Consider the following 20,587-nt stretch of genomic DNA (forward strand, 5'->3'; position numbering starts at 1 on the left):
TACCAATAATACATGGATAATTGAACATACCTGTCCCTGTTCTTTTGCTGTTAAAATTTCTTGTAGTCTAGGAGAAAGTTTTCAAAAAAAAAAAGAAAAACTGTCAGTTGTTTATTGTATACCAACATCTCAAATACAAGTCTGGACCCCTCAATTACCTGTTTTGAAAACATGACACTACTGCATGTCTCAATATTCTTCTGGAAATAAGTTTAACAGTCAATATTTTCTTCATTACAGCATTGCAGTGAATTACAATCAGGATTATCACAACCGTCGAGGCATGTACATCTTCAGTCGACAAACGTTAGTGTCAAACTAAATTGTTCAACAAAAAGTTTTCTAAGCTACTAAAAATCTGAAGTATTTGCCAACAAAGACGTACAAAATGCAGCTAACATATAACAGCTAGAGGTTGATGTTGCTGTTGTTGTTGTTTTTTTTTTTAAGATTGTATGCAAATGCTTTAAAAATTGCTAATAAAGTATTCACTTGCTTTCATCCCCAGTGCCCTCTTCTGTGTCTATCCTGTTCTTGGTATCTGTACAAGCATAGGATTAATTTTGAGTTGGAACAGCTTTTCTATGCCTTTGCTGGCGAGACAGTTTACAGTGCACTATGTCTTCTGGTATGGGCTAGAGCTATTTTGTTACTTTCACTGATCTGTCTCAGTTTTATCCTTGGCTTTCATAATATGAAAGTGACTAAGGTATGAGTGACGCTAATAATGCCATTCCTTCCGCAGCCAGTCCCTGCTATGAATGATGTGAAAATGCTTTATAGGGTCAGTTGGTGAATGCATTTCAGTGGGCTTGGCAGACTGATCTGTAATAGCAAATTCTGGTTCAGTGAGGAAAGCAACTGGAAACTATATCACTCCTCATTTTCCTAGTACGCCTCTTCAGTGATGCCTAGGCCATCTATGACAGCTGAAGGTGGGACTGCTGAGGATCCAACCAACCTTTTCGGCTGAAAATACATACAGCTTTTCTTCATCCTTTTATCTGGTCCAATCTGATGTAGTAGGAGCATATATCAATAAGATCAGTTCTCTTTTCAATACCTTGTCTGATATATTTCACTCTGGTGAAGTATGTACTGGTATTTCAATAGTCTGATATGAACATAATCATGCTTATGTACTGGCTGTGGTTTCCATAGTTTACTGTTACCCAACAAAGGCTATTTAAGCACAGAATATAGATAGTAACCTATTAACTAAATATAATTCTGTCTGTCATTCACGGCAATACTGAGAAAACGAGAAGTTTTCAACAGCCAAAATTGGTAAAAGTTACATTTCCGTGTCTTCTTTACAAGAAAAATAGAATGTACCTCTCACGACGAAGACTTTTGTACTTTAAGAAATATTTTATCAGCGAAGTCGTTGTTGCAATTACGCAATGATGACTTAGGTACACAGCTATATCCATTGGCGTGATATCGAACTGCATACATCCTTGCTTCTATTACCTTCCACAGATATATTCAATGGTACCAGATATGAGCTACAAGAACAATGCAATGATGACCATCATACTTGAACTGTTCAATGAAAAATACAATCTTTCAGCGGAAGGAACGAATCTTTTTTCATTCTGATGTTTATGTCTATCAATAAGCACAACGCAGACTATTCCGCCTGGTGGTTGTGGTTGTTAACGCGTCAGATTTATATGGTAAAGCACGATGTATGGACGATTCGAGTCCCATTCCCTGAAAATATTTTTACCCTCAGAATGTTGGCTGACAGGGTAGGGGAAGTGGTGGTGTAAAATTTATAATGTCTAGAATGTGTGCCAAAAACCTGGTTTAAATTCCAAACCTCTCTGCAGTGCTCAAATGGAGTGAGGGCATATTGACGCTGTTGATGGTGATTTGTCCATCGGGTGGAGATGTAAAGCCTTCAACAGATCCCTTGGTGCTAATCGACAGGCGTAAGCTATGTGCCTGACACCGGGCTTCACTCTGTCCCTTCCTACTATCTTATATAATGTCATTCATTTCATCTCACTCCTCTGATCAGGTTGATGTCAGGAAGAGCATCCGGTCGTAAAAACTCGCTACGAAGATTCATCTCACTTCATACCCAACCCTGTAGAGAAACGGGACAAATGTTGGGCATACAAAAGTGAGATAGAAAGCCTTCTGCTGAGTTTGAGAAATGACATCTTATCGTGATCGTGAATGCTACATTGTAGGTGTTTCTATGGTAGGCATATGAAAGGCTGAGATGGAATTTTGTATGCTTGGCTCTTTCTCAACAAAATGCCTCTCCTTCAACGAGGCGAGATTGTCATTTTGTTCACATAACAACATTAACGTCATTTATTGACATAAGACTGAACCAAGCCCTACCCTTTGTTTTGAAGTTTTCACGTATTGAAAGCGATAGCAGACAACAATCGTTGATGCTTCTCATTCAGTGCAGTGAGGTTGTCATTTTAAGTCAATCTAATGTCATTAGACTGAACCAAGTTCTGGTGCCTGCTTTGATGTCTTCACATTACACAGACATATTAGCAAGTAACAATAATTCAATATACTTTTTATTCTATGCATTTAAATGTTTGGGTAGTAGACATCGTCTCCATTTGCTCGCACTATAATGGCAGATTTAATAAGTGAATTATAATCTGGTGATCATTTACCAGGAGATTATGTTAAATTTTTCATGATATTGTCTCCGGAGAAATACATTTATCTTTTTTTTCATTTGAGCTTGGAGCTTTGAACTTAGTACAACTGGCTAGATGTCCACATATACAGATAATAATTAGAGGAAATGTCAAAACATTGATTTTGTCACACATTGTATATATGTGTTTGATGTTGATGATGCTTGTTTTTTAAAGGGGCCTAACATCTAAGGTCATCGGCCCGTATATGTGTGTTTAATGATGGCTTCAACACTAATATTAACGATAACACTAATACTTCGTTGTCACGACAGAAGGATTTTATATTTAGGCTCTTTGTGACTCCGGTCCCAGCATTTATTATCGAGTAGATCATTTCCCAAATATAATAGATTGTGGAGTATACGCCAACGCTTTTGCTGCATCCGCCACATCATCAGAAATACTTTGGGAGAACATGACGTCCATGAACATATGAGGTCTCACTTAAAAGAAGTTTTGATCGTCAAAGGTTGTATGAATTTTGTGCGTTAAATCAACAAATGTTTATATGAGCCGACCAAGGAAATTACTAAAACTCCATGAGGAAGACGGAAAGAGTAAACAAAGGCAGAAGTGGCAAAGATAAAATGTGCAGTTACAGAGACAAACAACTGAAGGTAAAATGATACATTTCAAGAAAGATGAAGATGAACTGAGAAACGTTAAGTCACAGGAAAGAGATAGTAATTTGCAGATCCCTGCATCTAACATAAGAATGTCAGAAAAGACAGAGTAAATTAGAGAGGTTAAGCTAATCCAAGGTACCCGCTAGTAACCTAAATCTGTTTTCTCTGTACCTCCCCTGTGTTTTCCCTGGGATATCCATTTTCCCCGCATTAAATTTGGTGAGACATGCTACATAAATGTGACACCCCAAGCTATCAGTCAATCAGGGTTGGGCATTATGTCACTGTTCAAATGGCAACAAAAGTTCAAACTTCCTAAAGACTAAAGTTTAACCTGTCACACGTTACAATCAACAAGATGATGAAATTTTAGAATTTCATAGACTCTTATCCTCAAAGGATAACATAAACTTTTAGCCCGACATCAAGTTTTAAACTTTAAATATCTATGACCTAATCATAAGTTCTTAAGATTGAATCACAAGTCATTCTTCAAGATTTTAGTCATATCAAATGTTCGCAAATATTTGAGAGCAAACTTATTCTACCATAATTTTAACTGAATGTATTTTTATCAACTTTTCCACTATTAAGTTCTAGTTAATAAGGGGCGCTACCAATGATTCTACCTTCTATGATATTAGTAAAATAAGTTTAAGATCGTAAAATAGTTTTTAAGTCATTAGTTGTAAACAAACCAACCTTTGAGATTCTAGATTGGCTGATGATGCTCTATAAGGGAGCAAAACATGTTCCGCTTATAACTTTATATATTAATGGTGAAACTCTAAATGTAATAACATTTTAATGTATTGAATAGGTGGGTTATAATAAAACATTGTTTACTGTAACTAAACAGGCTTTCAATACGGATTAAAATACGAGGTTAGCTCCCTACAATCCCGACCAGAATGGCGTTGCTGAGAGACGCAATTGAACACTCGAGGAAATGGCAAGGTGCCTGCTAATACAATCAAGGTTGCCATCAGCATTTTGGCGGGAGGCAATTAACAATGCAAACTTCATTAGAAACAGATGTCCCATGAAAAAGTTGGAGGAGAAGAGGCCGTACGAGATTTCGCATGGCAAGCCGCCTGATGTACCTGACTTCGAGCCGTTTGGATGTGAAGTGTTCTTCATGGGCATGTCACCAGGGAGATGTAAGCTTGAGCCTCGCTCCATGAAATGAATCTACGTAAGATAAAGCACAGAAACAAAAGGGTATCGGGTCTGGATTCCGAGCAAGGGTAAGATCGTAGTGTCAAGAGATGTTGAAACTGGTCCTCTAGTGTAATGAAACTAGTTCAGTATGTAACAAGTGTTGATATGGTTGAACATCTGTTTAACACTTTAGCGTCGACGTGTACATTTGCTTTTTTCGTGGTAAACTGCTGAAATGCGATATACATTTTTCAGGTTGTTGTCGGCTACGGATGTTCGTAATTTCATTCGTAGATGATAACCAGAGAAATAATTCATGTTCGAAGTTACTATTTTTGTGTCCCCCCATTGGGGTGACATATGGTTAACAGGTTGACTATGCAACAGACAAAGCGTTTTTACCTTTGTTGTTGTGGAACACTGTGCTCTGTGTTGTGAGCCGTTGATTTACGCGCATTTCAACGAGTTCCTTGTAATTTACAGTTTTGTGACAAGAATTTAATTCATGTTATGTGTTTCTGTGTTGAGTAAGCCATGATTACCGATAGAGAGATAGAAGAACAACTTGAAAAGGGTTTGAATGTTGAATCAAGAGATGTTGACATTTAGGATTTGCAATGTGATGCCACCTTTTCCGAGTCAGAATTCAACAGTAGTTTGTATAGTGAGGACACTTGCAAAGATTCCGGTGCTGCATCAGGCAAAGATTCAACCAAATCACCAGCCAGTGACAATTACTGGGGAACATTCTCAGGTTTGCAGGAACATTGTATTTATTTACGCGTAGCCCCGGTTTACAATTTCATATGAGTGCTAAATCTCAACCAGTATGTAAGAATAAAGCAATAATAAACACCAATCCACATTATTTTCCTTGCCATTAATAATTGAATTCTGATGGTTGCGTATGTTACTCCGGAAATGTCAGAGTAATTCCTGTGTCTGTTGTGCAATGCACAGCATGGTGAGAAAGGAATGGGCACTGCGCTGCACTCTATGAACACCTTACGTGAACAAGCAATGCATTACAACAGCGAATGGTAGCGCTAGTTTCGTGCGACAGCCTGAAGTTGAGAGGCCTGGACACAGTACCATGTCACCCCACGAGGGGTGACATACTATATTTTGTATGAGGGTCCGTCACCCCACATGGGGTGACATCGTCTTCAAAGTGTTAAGGTAGTCTGGTGCACAATCACATGAATGGCTAGAAGCTTTGGTATATGAAGTAAAGTCGATACTGAAAAAAAAAGACATGGGACACGATATCAAGGTCCGTAGCTAGGGATGTGACTAGAAGCCATTTCATTCTGCAAAATAAGTACGGAAAGGACAGACTTCTGGAGAAGAGAAAAGCCCGGATCGTTGCAAAAGGATACTCCCAATGTTTCAGGAATAACTATTCTGAAACTTTTGCCCCAGTTGCTCGATTGGATTAAATTTGTTTGGCCATCACACATACAGCACAGAACAGGATGAATATTCATCAGTATGATGTCGATACAGCCTATTTCAATGGTGTCTTGAACGAAGATGTGTTTATGGAGTTGCCTAACGACATGGAAGAAGTAATACCAATATAGTTAGTCCGTTACTGGACATTATAAATTTTCCAGGTAACTCATTTCTGGTTGCCAGCATTAGGAAGAGGAATCACGATAAAAAAATTTGTTCATGAAGTTGAGGCCATGTTGCAAAGGCTGAAAAAGGGGGACTTTGTTTGCCACATGAAGAAAGCTTTATATGGCTTGAAGCAGACTGGTCAAGCTTGGCACCGACGCCTTGATCAACATGCGTCGTTTCAACGTGTCGGAATGCAATTCCGTATCCACACCTGCCATCGCTTGTGCAAAGCTCACCAAGGCCAATGTATGGACCAGTTCAGATGATGACAGTTACAGGCACAGTTACACAGTCAAGGAGTAGTACCGACAAAGGGAAACCCATGCATATATGTGAAGGACCAAGATGAGGATCTAACCATCATTGTAGTATACGTCGACAATATTTCTGATGATGTGTCGGAACCTTGAGAAAATTATTCAATTGAAAATTGTTTAAGTGAAGCTTCTGAGTTAAAGTATCTTGGTGAGGTGAAGCGTTGTCTGGGGATTGACTTCTTACATAGAACAAGATTACCTTGAATCAAGGATGTATATAGAGGATCCTGCGTCATTTCAACATCATTTCATAGGTTATGATTTTCATTTCCGTTATGACATATAACTAATATAAGAGAGTTTGAGGGATGTTCCACCATTCAACACATTGTAATATATTTTAAATTTATTAAACAAAGACCGGTTTCGACTCCCTTGGAGTCATCATCAGTTCTTATTGAATATCAAATCAAGAGGAATCTGATAACAATCATCATTAGGGTAGCCTACATTCATCTCGATTGGTTGACATAAGACATCATAATAAAATTATACACATAATGGCAATTGCCTAAAAACACATCAATGGGTTGCAAACAACGAGCTAGAATAACATAGAGGGGCTGTATACCTGACATCAGCGCTCCCTGCTTGAAGCAAGTTGAAAAGGGGCAGCCATGTTAACGGTTGTCAAAACAAAGCGAATTGGCGCGAGAGCATATGTTGAGGTGACAGGGAGATCATGCATGCCAATTTAATTCCCTAAGTTTTAAGAAGTGAAAAGATAGATTCTCGCTTTCAAGAATGCCAGCCGTAAGCTCAGCGTATGGTTGTACTAATCAGAGTAATAAAACCAAGGATATATCGTACTTTAAGTAAGTATTACTGAATTATAGCCGAGATTCCTTTTTGTAATTTCTGTTTGTAATTAAATCCATTTTATTGTTTACTTAGCGAAAGTACGGATAGCCACGGTAATTATTTGTCAAATTTTGTTTCAGATTTTGTTTAAAGAACAAGGAATTAACTGAACAATGCGTTGTGAGGGCGAAAAGAGATCACTCAATTCAGTTGCTTATGCTCTGTACATTTCCAGCCCTATTTAATTTTCATTCACATTTACAAATAAAGGAAATGGAACGCCCACCACCAAGAAAACGTAACCACAAAAAATCACTTATTTCGTTCAAACGTACACCAGGTATGATAAATACAGCATTTTACTGCTATTTTTGAAATGTATACAGCCTTTATTGTAGATGTCTGTTGCCTTGGTTTTTAAAACTACGCCACACTTCATAATGGACAACTTTCAAGCTAGTAATAATAAATAATTACACTAAACGATTATTGTGGTAAAGTATTCATGGGCCGCCTCTGTGGTGCACTGGTTAGCGTGAGCAGCTGCCACCCCTGGAAGCCCGGGTTCGATTCCCAGCTCCGCCACCAAATTTGAAAACGGGCACGAGGGCTATGACGGGATGCTATCAGCCTGGGGAGGTCAACTGAGTAGAAGTGGGTTCGACTCCCACCTCAGCCATCCTCGAAGTGATTTTCCATGGTTTCCCACTTCTCCTCCAGGCAAATGCCGGGATGGTACCTAACTTAAGGCCACGGGCGCTTCCTTCTCCCCCCCAGAAGGCCCCTGTTCAGCATAGCAGGTGCAGCCCTCCCTCACAGTTGTATCCTCCGACCCAATGTCTCACATTCCAGAATACTGTCCTTGAGGTGGTAGAGGTGGGATCCGTCGCTGAGTCCGTGGGAAAAACCAACCCGGGAGGGTAAACAGATTAAGAAAGGAACACAGTACTCATGAGGATGCAATAATTTTAAAAATATTAACAGAATGAGGTTGTAACCTATTATAGGTCCCTATGATTTTAAGGTTTCCTGTCATAAATATTTATGTCCATCGTTTTTATTCTAATTTACGCTTAACCACAACAGCCAAGCAGGGTAACGCTCTTGTTCCGATTTCGAGGCCTATCCGTATGTCACTGTGCGATGATTTTGAACTACCCTACAATCAACCGATCGTGATGTTGGCCTCGTGCCGCAATATGATGAAGTGGCGGTATTCGCTTTCATGCTTCAAGCTTTCAGCAATGGACTTTAATTCTCCCCCAGCAATTCTAAAATGCGCATTTTCTACACTTTTCGTCATTTAAAGGCCATGCCCCCTTGCTTGTGTGACAACAGGAAACATGGCGGGCGTTCGTTCCATTAGGTTCACCAAGGCAGCGCTTCCGCCTCTCTATGTTATTCTAGCTCGTTGGTTGCAAAACATACACCTTGAATTGTAATGTACACATGATATGCAATACTTGGAATTTTTTAGTTCTGGTTTAAACTGTCGTGTGTTCTTGGAACACAGAACACTGGAAACATATGCACTGGTTGAAAATATACACTCGACATGAAAGACATATAATGATATGAAACACACAGTGCTTTAAGAATGTTCTTGGACTTCTTGTTGTCATCTGCTGTAGCTCAAGGTCTATGATTGAAACAAGACCAACAAGACCAATTAATTTTTACATGAAATTAAAATTTAAAAATCACATGATCTGTTCAATATTGAAGTCTTAGGACACACATTAAGTCAAAAGTCAGAAATGTCATATTTGATGGGTGAAATTGGGTATGTATCATATTCACAACAACAGGCATTTGAAAAATCAAAAAAATCAGAAAAATATGTTTTTAATTAACGGAACAATATTTATATACAATATTTACATTAAAGGTAATCCAAGGAAACTGCATACATTTTTTATCTGTCAACTCTGTGTGTGTGTCGGGGGGGAGAAGACATGCACACATACATAGTGTAACGGACTCCTCACTTCACCGGCAACTATTGTTATGAACTTCGCCACGCACATAACCTTTTTCTTCTATTAATATGGACTTACCCTCATCATGATATAAACTGCATTTTCTCTCCAACTGGAACTTACATACTTATGTGAATTTGCACACATCATACCTTGCATGAACTCTGCTCTATCCACCTTTACGATCTACGATAAACTAACTTCCCCGCCCGACGTCATGTGACATCACCTGGTTTGTCACGCATGCTCCACTAACCTCTGAAATCTTCCAGACATATTTCTCACATTATTCCACACTATAAATACCCGGCCTTCCTCTGAATGTATTAAGATGGACTTTGGCCTGTGTGGAGGGAGCAACATCCAACGTCAACTCCGTCCTTAGGGACATGTGCCCAGAAGTCTCCATTTTCGGGCAGCTGGTGCAATTTGGTTCATGATGAGGCATGACAAACTGATTTCTTTACTGTAAATACCTTTAGTTGCATAGCGAGATACTTTCCTTGCATATTCTGACTGGGAGCATGGCATTTCCAGGCCGAAATTTCACTTGTCTTTTTTGTATTTAAACTTTCCATTGACGAACCTAGTAACGACTTTCTTTCTAAATGTGTGTGTCGTGTATTGGCAACTGTGCGACTCCTACTATACACACACTTCTACCCGTTCAGTGCTTCGCCATTTGAGTTTCTGAATGTTGTGAAACTGGTTCACTTGAAGCATATTGCGATTATTCTCCTGTAGAACTACGTTACTTTGTGTCAATCGAGTGATAACGGAAGCGGTTGTGACTTGCATATAGCATTTAGATTTTGCTCAGAAGATTTCCTGCTGGCATACTCGAATGTGGTAACTGCGAATGTCCTCTTTTTCTCGTTGTTCTGGGTTTCTCTTTTTACAGCTATATTTATCCTTTCCTTGTTCGTCCCTTTCCATTCCTGTTCTATTCTCTCTCATTTGTTTTCTTTCTCGTGGATATCTTATTTTACTATAATGAATCTGTATTTTGTATATGTGATTGGGAAAATTTCATATTTGTACAGTTCTCCTTTCATGTAAATTGTTAGAGTTTCAATTTATTATTATAATATATGTTTTCAAATTTTATCTTGGTTTCTCATCTATTTTCACCCGTCATGTCCCTTATTTCTCCTCACATTCTCTTAATTTTTTTAATATTATCTGGCATGGTTTCCACTGCGCTATCTGCTGTTACTCTGGAATGCTTATTGGAGATCTTTTTTTTACCACGGCCTCCATTCTCAATTTGGCGTTTAACTCGCTGCGTAATATTACTACCTACCGATTTAAATTACTCGGTGTCATCGATACTTTGTGATTTCCCTCGGCAGTATTATTTTATATAGGTATATATGCATATAGCCCCACATGACGGGTTACAACAGTTACATTCTCACTCATGGAATTCCCTGAAACAGTTTGACTTCTTGTTCAGACATAAGTGAAGGTTACACTTAGTGCAGATGTATACAGTTTGTCCTTTACAATTAGGTTTTTTGCACCTTTGACTTGCATCACTAACAGAAGGCCAATGACTCACTCCAACTGTACGAGTAGATTGATCGGGTGCAGGTTTTGCAGGATCTCTACACTTTTTCAATTGCAATGCTGCCTCCATACTACCAGATGGTCTACCCCTCTTTTCCCTTGTCATATCCTTTCCTTGATTACAGAGGCCTTCTGCGATTCTGGATTTAAATTCCAGAAGGTCATTCTGTTTGCGAAGAGGAATTTCAAGACTTCACAGTCTCTGCGATAGAGTAACCAACAAGTCACTATAACAAGATCAACCATGTGAAAAAAACAATCTATGATAGTATTTCCTGGATTTTATGAAGATCCTGTAATAGGACACCAAAGCATCAAGCAAGTCTACCTCTCCCATAAATTTATTGTATGCAATTACAATGCTTGGACAAGGAACCTCAACATGCTCTCGTTTCATCCTATCTCACCTTTTACTGTGGTAATTGGATGAGCAGATACAAATGTACTTGCAAGAATCACACCTCTATTATCATACCATTTGATTAGCCTGATATCAAAACCTTCAACAGTTCCCTCCTTTTCTTCAAATGAACCTCGACCCATCTTTTTCAGGTTGTTATCACTTGAAAGTGTGCACCTTGGAGGGCGGTTTGCCCTAAAGTTCCCAGTGAATAAATCCCCTTTTCCATCAATGCAGATAACAAGTTCAGAGATGAAAACCAGTTGTCGAAATACAAAATATTATTCTGGATCCTTTCAACAATTTGTGCTAGCTGTAATACAATATTTCCACTGGCACCGATGTCTGGACAACCTGCCACTGGATTGATTTTGCCTGTGTAAATTTCAAAATTGTGCACCAGGCCTTTTGTGTCATACAGAATGAATATTTCATATCCCCATTTATTGGGTTTATTAGGTAAATACTGATTCAGTGCAGGTTGTCCTTTGAAAGGGGCCATTTGCTCATCAACACTCAACTTTTGTGATTGTGGAATAGACTGAAACTTGGGAAGCAACAAGTCAATTATAGGACGTATTTTGAATAGCCTATCTCTGTTTTGATCATCAGGTCTTGGCATGTTATTATCATTGAAATCAAGGTTTCTTTTTATTCCACTCCACCTAACACGAGACATAACGTCACCAACATGACCCAATCGGCTCGCTGCTGCCCAGTACATACGAGTGCAAGGAAGATGATACACTGACACGTATAAAACTGTACCAAGAAACTGTTTAAGTTCATCTTTATTCAGCTGTAGTGGCTTGTTTATGTTGCACTGAATGGAAAATAAATTACTGTGTTAAACTGTATGTTCCAAAATGGAATCATCAAAAAAGGTACGAAAATATTTAATGGGAGTTAGTACACAATCTCCTTCTGGGAGGGAGCCATTCCAAGTAGGCTCAGATTTTGGACTTTGAGAAGCAGGTACTGTCTTCCACAATATTGGTCTCTTCACTGGAATGTTACCTCCTGCATTTCTGGTACCAGAATCGTTTGAATTTTCAGTTGTATTGTCAGTATCAGAATCTGAAGCAACAAAAAATGAGATTTAGGGATAAAAAAAGGAAATAAAATGAAAGATAAAAAAAATAGCACACACAGAAATCAAAGCCTAGTAACTAACCTGAACTGTGTGAGTCATCATCTGGAGATGACACATCTTCTGTACTAATTGGCAAATATTCATCACCACTGTCATCAGTGTCACTTAGACAGCTGTCATCACTCTGGTCCGCTGGTGGTATACGTGTTTTGATGTGTGCATTTATTTGCTTACTTGCAGTTTGCTTTATAGCATAAAAACGTTTTGGATCCACAGCTAAAAGTCAGAGATTATAGAAAGGTAGTAATCTTCCAGACTTTCCAATAACAAGCCTACAACAATGCTGTTATCTCTAAAAATAATATTTAGACCTACTAACCAAATAATTTCAAGCCTACAAGTCTGCACTCACTCAAAGTATTTAGGCCTACTAACAATATAAGTTCACTACCCCTCTGTATAGCTAAAAATAGTGCACATAAAAGTAGTAATCTACCAAACATTCAATAACATGCCCACAGCAAATCTGTAATCACTCTAAATAATATTTAGGCCCACTAACCAGATATTTCACTACACCCTTCTAACCTAGAATAAGTTACAGCAGAAATGTTGAAATAATGGACACAAACAGGGGCTTTATCATGCACCCTCTCAAAACTGGCAAAAATTAATGTTTATGTCCCACAACTTCACCCAATGGATTGCTCCTTACAGGTACACAAATGCCTAATGATGCATTTTGTACACAAACCGTATTTTGGCATTCAATATAAACAATAACTGTTTTATCATATCAAAATGGGTTCTATAACAATTTATAGATGCTAATATATATGTAATAATTTTCTGGAGATTGAAACTTACCTGTAAATGACTTGGATATCACAAAAGAATGAACATAACCATCTATCAATGTTTACATCATGCACACGATCTTCATCTGTTGTACATCAGTACAACCTGCACTCAACAGATAGCAGCACTTGTCAGCAGCACTAGTCTGGTTTGTTTAGAATCTGCATCAATCGTCACCGGCATATAAAATTAAATATCTGTCCATATAAATGCATTAAACTGGTATGATGCAAATTCGCGACATTCAGCATTAAGGGGTTAAAACGCATAAATAACTTCGAAAATACTTTTTCCAGAACGTCCGATCAATCGGATGTTGGTGGTTAAAAGGTTAATATTGTATTGTTTCATTTTTCTAGAAGTGATTATAACTTTGAGTTATCTAAAATAACACTGAATTGAGGTACCTAACTTTTAAGAAATTATGGCCATTCATCTTTAAATCAATCTTGTTATTATTTGTTATTTAATCTTAAATTCTAATTATTGAATTTTATTAAGATCTATATGGTGTTCCTCATTTCATCGAGTATTTCTTGGCGAGCTGAACTTCGTTGGTAATTTTTTAACCTGACCTTTCGGCTTTTGCCAGAGTGTTGTACCCCAACATTGCTTTCACATGAGATTGTCACCGGTAAGTAACTAGTATAAGTAGTGTGAGAGATGTGAAAGAATGAAAGTAATAAATTAGGATGGGATATGCAAACATTTGGAATATACATGGTGTACCAAAACTCGACGGCAAAATTTAGGAATGAATTCCTCACATAGAGAGAAGAAAAAAAAAGAAGGTTATGACAACATGGGCCTGGAAACGTATACTTACAGATTTATTCAAACTTTTGTACATTTTGCACTGTACATCAGTATCGGCAGCTGAAACACTTTGAGCACATATCAGAGGAAATGTTCAAAGTGACGACCTTCGGCTTGAATACAAGCCTACACTCGTCGTCGCATGGAGTTATGCACGCGATCAAATATGCCTGGTGTAGTGTGAACTGCCTGACAGGTTGTCACAATGCATTCTCGTAAAGTTGCTTCATCAGGAACAGGAGACGCATACACGAGAGACTTAATGTGTGCCCACAAGTAAAAGTCTAGGGGGTTCAAGTCAGAAGAGCATGGTGGCCAAGCAATTGGTCCTCCTCTACCTATCTAGCGCTCACAAAAATGGACATTCAGGTACCTGCGGGCAGGCAGACTGAAATGTGCGGGAGCACCATCATGCAAGAAAAACCTTTGTCGACGGGATGCAAGTGGCATGTCTTCCAAGTAATCAGGCAATGCAGTATGCAAGAAATTTGTGTAGTTCTGTCCAGTAACCCTATTCAGAAGAACGTACGGTCCCAACAAGGAATCATCAACAATGCCTGCCCAGATTTTAATGACGAACCTCTGTTGATGAGAAGATTGGACGATTGCATGAGGATTTGTATCACTCCACACGTGTTAATTATGGAAATTCTGTATTCCGTCTCTTGTGATTGTCGCTTCATCTGCAAAGTCAGGCATTGTTGTAGGAACCACCGGCAGAATGTTACTCTTGCAGGATAATACGGAGGAGACAAGGCTTTTACACGCTGCAGATTATACGGGTATAACAGGTTTTCTCGTAGCAGTCATGTGCGGGCCTATTCCTCTGCAAGCCTAATCTCCTAGTGCTGAATCCACGACTTTCATCCACAGCTTTCAGTACAGCTTCCACTTGCGAAACTTCCGTGTTCACAGAGGCGATGGATTCCTTCAAATTTCTTTCGGTGTGGCAGTCTGCACCTTGGGTATTGTTCCTGATACAAGCGACGTGCCTCAATGCATTACCATCCGCCAAACCATACATGTAATGCATGCTCGCAGGCTCTGCATTAGTGTACATGAGCACTTCAGAGCGGCCTGCAAACCACAACTACAATTACAGTTAACCACAAAAACAGACACCATGCACCAAATCTCATATGGCTACGGCTTCTTAACTTACGTAAGCAGACTGCAAACCTCAATCACAAATCGCAGATACCAGAAGTGTTAAACAGACTGAAAACTACAGACATGATATCGGAAACGGCTAAACTGAAAGATGATCGGATATCACGTGTGAGAGCTAAAGTATTTTAACGCTCAGATCAGATTCATTCACAACATGATTACTTATGTAACAATTGTAACCATTGACCCATTTTCTTTTGCAGTAAACAGGACATGTAAATTATAACTAACATTAATTTGTGCCACGAAGTTTGAATAAATGTGTAAGTATATGTTTCTGGACCCATGTTGCCATAACTTTGTTTTCTTCTCTCTATGTGAGGAATCCATTCCTGAATTTTTGCAGTCTAGTTTTGGTGCACCCTGTATAACACCAAGTTACCAACTGATGAAAATATTTAGCAGAGTACAAAATGTATAAAACCAATATTGTGGCATAACAACAGAGAAATGAAATTATTGTTAAAACAGAACTAAACAAAATACAATTTAGAAATGACTGAAGTACTCATCCTATACTGAATTGTTTTGTAGGCCTCTATGATTACTATGATTCTCATTTTTGAAGCATTTATAACTGATTTGTCATTATTTACACAAAAAAATCTACTTACATAGATCTCCATTTTTCTATATAGTCCATAATTCAAGAGTAAGTTGTGTGTCATACGTATACGATGGGGTTTCATGGGATGACCTTGTCCATAGTAGTAGTTCCCGATGTCACCTTTGAAAAGAAATGAAGTCAAATTGAACAACTATTGATGTATTTGCAAGTTATATGTACAATTGATATTGATATTTTGTTTTCACAAAAAGTATTTTTAAGTACAGTACACAGCCAGTAACTTCAATACAGTACCTCTTTAACACGCTACTACTTATAATACATGGAAGTTAAAACAAAAATAAAACAGAGAGGAGTAAGTTAATATACATACAAAGAAAATAATTATTTCAGGTACATGCAGAATTTTAGCATGATGGAATATATATACATGAATTAAAACGACAGAACTAAATCAATAAGTGATTAAAAACAGCAATACCTTAACAGCGCAGAGATGATGACAAAACAAGAAAATACCATCTGAATTTATGAACCTGAGACACATGCTTAATTTGTTTACTGATTACAGTATGCATTCCTGAAAATAAATCTAGTTCTGCAGTAAAGAAGTTAAAACCTAACAGCATTTAATAAATGAAGAACTCAAGTGATGAGATATTCTGGATCATTGAAAGAGAATAATTTATTCTTGTAAGTTCTAACTTTTGGATAAAGATTGATAATCATAGGGAATCAAATATATTGGTTATAATTGAACGCCTCCTCAGAATAAGGATGTAACCAACAAACCAGTAATTTTTTTAGGAGAGATGAAAATTATTTTGGGGGTTTATTTCATGGTATACACTAATTGAACCAATTTATATGTAAGTGTACAAATGAGTCCATCTATTAAAAACAATATTTTTTTCTTATAACTTAAGCTTTTAAAAATAATGATACAAGTGAAAATAATCTGCAAGTATGCTTTACATTTGTATGTAAGATAAGAGAAATCCTGTACATGCATTTGGAACACAATAATATTAGTGCAATAATAAACAACAATAACAATAAAAATGTCAAGAAAATATTTCAAAATATAGAGGTGATTTCGTCTATGGTCTTTATTTAAATGATCTATTACACCTGGTGATGGACCAACACAAGCATTGTCCACCATCTTGACTAATGTTCCGTCCTTACACCACAGAAGACAAAGTTCTGCTAGCTGTAAACCAGCTTGAAGTTCAAATGTAAAACATAAGATGACACCACAGCATAGCGGCGTGATGATACAAACTAGTTCCACTGAAATTTTAACTTTAAAAAAATTTGTTGGTTATATTCTTATTCCAGGGAGGTCTTCAATTATGTTTAACATGCATAGCAAAATAAACATTCTTATGTTATGTAGCAATATGAGGTTAAAAATACTTCTTAAATACGAAGTAGATTCATCAAAAGGACAAAATATTGTTCCGTGCCAGCCCTGTGGTAGCCCCATTTGGTACTTCCTGGAAGGGGCTGGTGAGTCAGACAACCGGGGATCACTCATCTGGCCTGGAAGGCGTAGCCAGCCTTCCCGTGTATTGTTCTCATTCTCTTCATCTGTTTTTCTCCATGCATTTCTGTGATGTGCAGTGAAAATGTTCCATCTCTAGCTACAGCGCAAATATTCCAGTACACATCACCCAAGCTATAAAGAGAAGGCCAGCCACAAGCAGTCAGTTAGTGTGTGACTTGGAGTCGGGCTCAGTGTGTTAGGGTTCATTGGCCTGGGCTGAGGGTGACAGCAGTGTTGGCTGTCGTTAGTGCCCCACCGGAGTCTGAGTCTGAGGAGTTGTGGTTGCTGTGTCGGATTGTCGAGTAAGTAGCTGAACTGAAGACAGCTGTTGGTTGCCGTCAGCGTATCGTCTGTTTCGGGACGGAGTACTGTGTGTGCGTACTTCTGTGGACTGAGGACCATTGTAGAGTCAGTGACTGGAGCAGCTATCGTGAGTGTAACTGGAAGAGTACTGTCCTGCTGTTTTGTTGCTGTTCAGTTGTTCACTGTATATGACTGTAAATTACTGGAGTCGAACCAAGTTGTGTAGCCAACAGCCTTGTGTTCAAACCTAACTGTCTGCATGCACCTGTGGTGTGCGTAAGGGCTGGACTCGTGAGTGCAAGTGAAAGTGATCTAAAGGTAGTGGAAATCATGTGATTTTCTTAAGATGTATGATCATAATAATATAAGAAGAATATGTAATTAGAGAATATTGAATATGTATATCCTTATATTTGCTTAATTTTTAGTTTGGGTACGAGTCTGTACATGGCATAGCAGTGTACACAGCTCAAAATTGGTGTACAATGCTCAAGTATGTGCAACATGGGAAACAGCGTCTATATTGGTAAAGATGGTTGGAGTTGGTTGGAAGTGTTGCAACAAGTGGCTTGAAAACCTGGGTTAGAACCGGGAAGTATAGGCTGAAGATGGTAATTCATCAATTAGGACAAACACGAGAGATAGCTAACTTTCGTATCAGCCGCTCAATAGCCAATCCGCATGCTCCGGTTTTGAACAAGGTCATGTTGACTGAGAGATGTTTGAAGATGTGTAAGGTAAAGCGTTGCTACCAGTGGACTTCTGGACACACCAAGGCCATGTGGAGCAAGACTATATATACACTAGCTGATGTACCCGTGCTTCGCTACGGAATTCTACATTGTATACAGAATTCTAAGCTAGGTAGTGTACACGTTGTGAGCAAGACTGTATTAAATTGCATAGCTCTTACCCTAGAAACGCGACGGGGAAGTCACCAAACGTCTTTTCTCATATGAAGACTGGGTTAGAGAATTTTCATTGTAATGATAGGCCCGCTTGCCTACCATCAGTCACCACCAGGTTGGGGAGTTTTCATTTATAATGGCAGACACTCACTCTCCACTAGCCATTTTACATCCTCAGAAAGACTGTCTTAGTGGTTTTTCCAACTGAAATGAACACAGGTCATTGCAATGACGTCAGTGGGAATGGCGCGATTAAAAGCAATACTTTCATATGAAATACTCCATCAAATGAAAGACCACACACTTTCTCACTTTTAACGAACAGTACTATGCTGGAATTCCAGAGCTGGAATGACCATGTCGCAGACAGTTCTGATCCGTGAACACTCTTCGTCTTTTTTCTGCGGTGCGGGAGGGAGTGGGGAGGTGGATAGTGGAGAGTCCCAGGGCAAAAACCATGCCTTTTTACTAATCTGTTTCCGAGGAGTACCCAATGAATCGGAAAATCTCAATTCACTACAATGGCAACGGAAAAGCCTATCTGATTTGGAGGCAATTTTTTCCTCCAAGCCAGAGGAGAAGCCCCCTCTTCACTGCTAATTTGGAATTAAATGAATGTAGAATTTAATAAAAGTGAAGAGGAAGATGCTTTTCTTACAAAACGGCTCTTTTCAGGGTTGACTTTTGAGTTATTTAGTGAACTGTGGTGTTATAATTTGAAATATTCTTAAATAGTAATTGTAGACCAGGTCATACTACTGTTATAATTTGAAATAGGCTTAAATAGTAATTCTAGACCAGGTCATACTACTACTACTACTACTACTACTTTGTCTGACCCTGTAATAGTTGAGAGGGGAGTTCCTCAGGGCAGTGTTATCGGACCTTTATGTTTTCTTATATATATAAATGATATGAGTAAAGGAGTGGAATCGGAGGTAAGGCTTTTTGCAGATGATGTTATTCTCTATAGAGTGATAAATAAGTTACAAGATTGTGAGCAACTGCAACGTGACCTCGAAAATGTTGTGAGATGGACAGCAGGCAATGGTATGTTGATAAACGTGGCTAAAAGTCAGGTTGTGAGTTTCACAAATAGGAAAAGTCCTCTCAGTTTTAATTACTGCGTTGATGGGCTGAAAGTTCCTTTTGGGGATCATTGTAAGTATCTAGGTGTTAATATAAGGAAAGATCTTCACTGGGGTAATCACATAAATGGGATTGTAAATAAAGGGTACCGATCTCTACACATGGTTATGAGGGTGTTTAGGGGTTGTAGTAAGGATGTAAAGGAGAGTGCATATAAGTCTCTGGTAAGACCCCAACTAGAGTATGGTTCCAGTGTATGGGACCCTCACCAGGATTACCTGATTCAAGAACTGGAAAAAATCCAAAGAAAAGCAGCTCGATTTGTTCTGGGTGATTTCCGACAAAAGAGCAGCGTTACAAAAATGTTGCAATGTTTGGGTTGGGAAGAATTGAGAGAAAGAAGAAGAGCTGCTCGACTAAGTGGTATGTTCCGAGCTGTCAGCGGAGAGATGGCGTGGAATGACATTAGTAGACGAATAGGTTTGAATGGCGTTTATAAAAGTAGGAAAGATCACGATATGAAGATAAAGTTGGAATTCAAGAGGACAAACTGGGGCAAATATTCATTTATAGGAAGGGGAGTTAGGGATTGGAATAACTTACCAAGGGAGATGTTCAATAAATTTCCAATTTCTTTGAAATCATTTCGGAAAAGGCTAGGAAAGCAACAGATAGGGAATCTGCCACCTGGGCGACTGCCCTAAATGCAGATCAGTATTGATTGATTGATGTGTGTACTAAGTGAGCCTCTGCCGTAGGTGTGCATACAGCTCATTCAAAACAGCGCGTCAGAGTAGGGATCGAATAACTGGAATACTATGATGAACCAGTGTGTTACGTACCTGCAGTATCAGAAAATGTATGAACCAGAGGAAAATGAAAATGAAAACCTACAACCTGTTTTCCAGTCATTGGCCGGGTCAGGGATGTAATAAATGAAGCATATATATAGGCTGTTAGTACGATGGGGTCGCCACTCCCAGTGATACATTAATGACTGGTAGATGCTATGAAATGAGAATGGAGAGTGTTGCTGGAATGAAAGATGACAGGGAAAATGGGAGTACCCGAAGAAA

The 20,587-nt window shown here is 38.6% G+C and overlaps 1 protein-coding gene across 1 annotated transcript in view; it reads right to left on the reverse strand.

Annotated features, from left to right (window-relative positions):
* HDAC1 (histone deacetylase 1) overlaps positions 1–20,587 on the reverse strand; it is a 279,346-nt gene that overhangs the window by 210,114 nt on the left and 48,645 nt on the right. The window contains exon 2 of the mRNA XM_067135243.2: positions 15,709–15,821. Coding sequence (XP_066991344.1) covers positions 15,709–15,821 — 113 coding nt within the window. The remainder of the gene's footprint in view (positions 1–15,708; positions 15,822–20,587) is intronic.

This window comes from Anabrus simplex, chromosome 1 (assembly GCF_040414725.1).
Source record: "Anabrus simplex isolate iqAnaSimp1 chromosome 1, ASM4041472v1, whole genome shotgun sequence".
Classification (NCBI taxonomy): domain Eukaryota; kingdom Metazoa; phylum Arthropoda; class Insecta; order Orthoptera; family Tettigoniidae; genus Anabrus; species Anabrus simplex.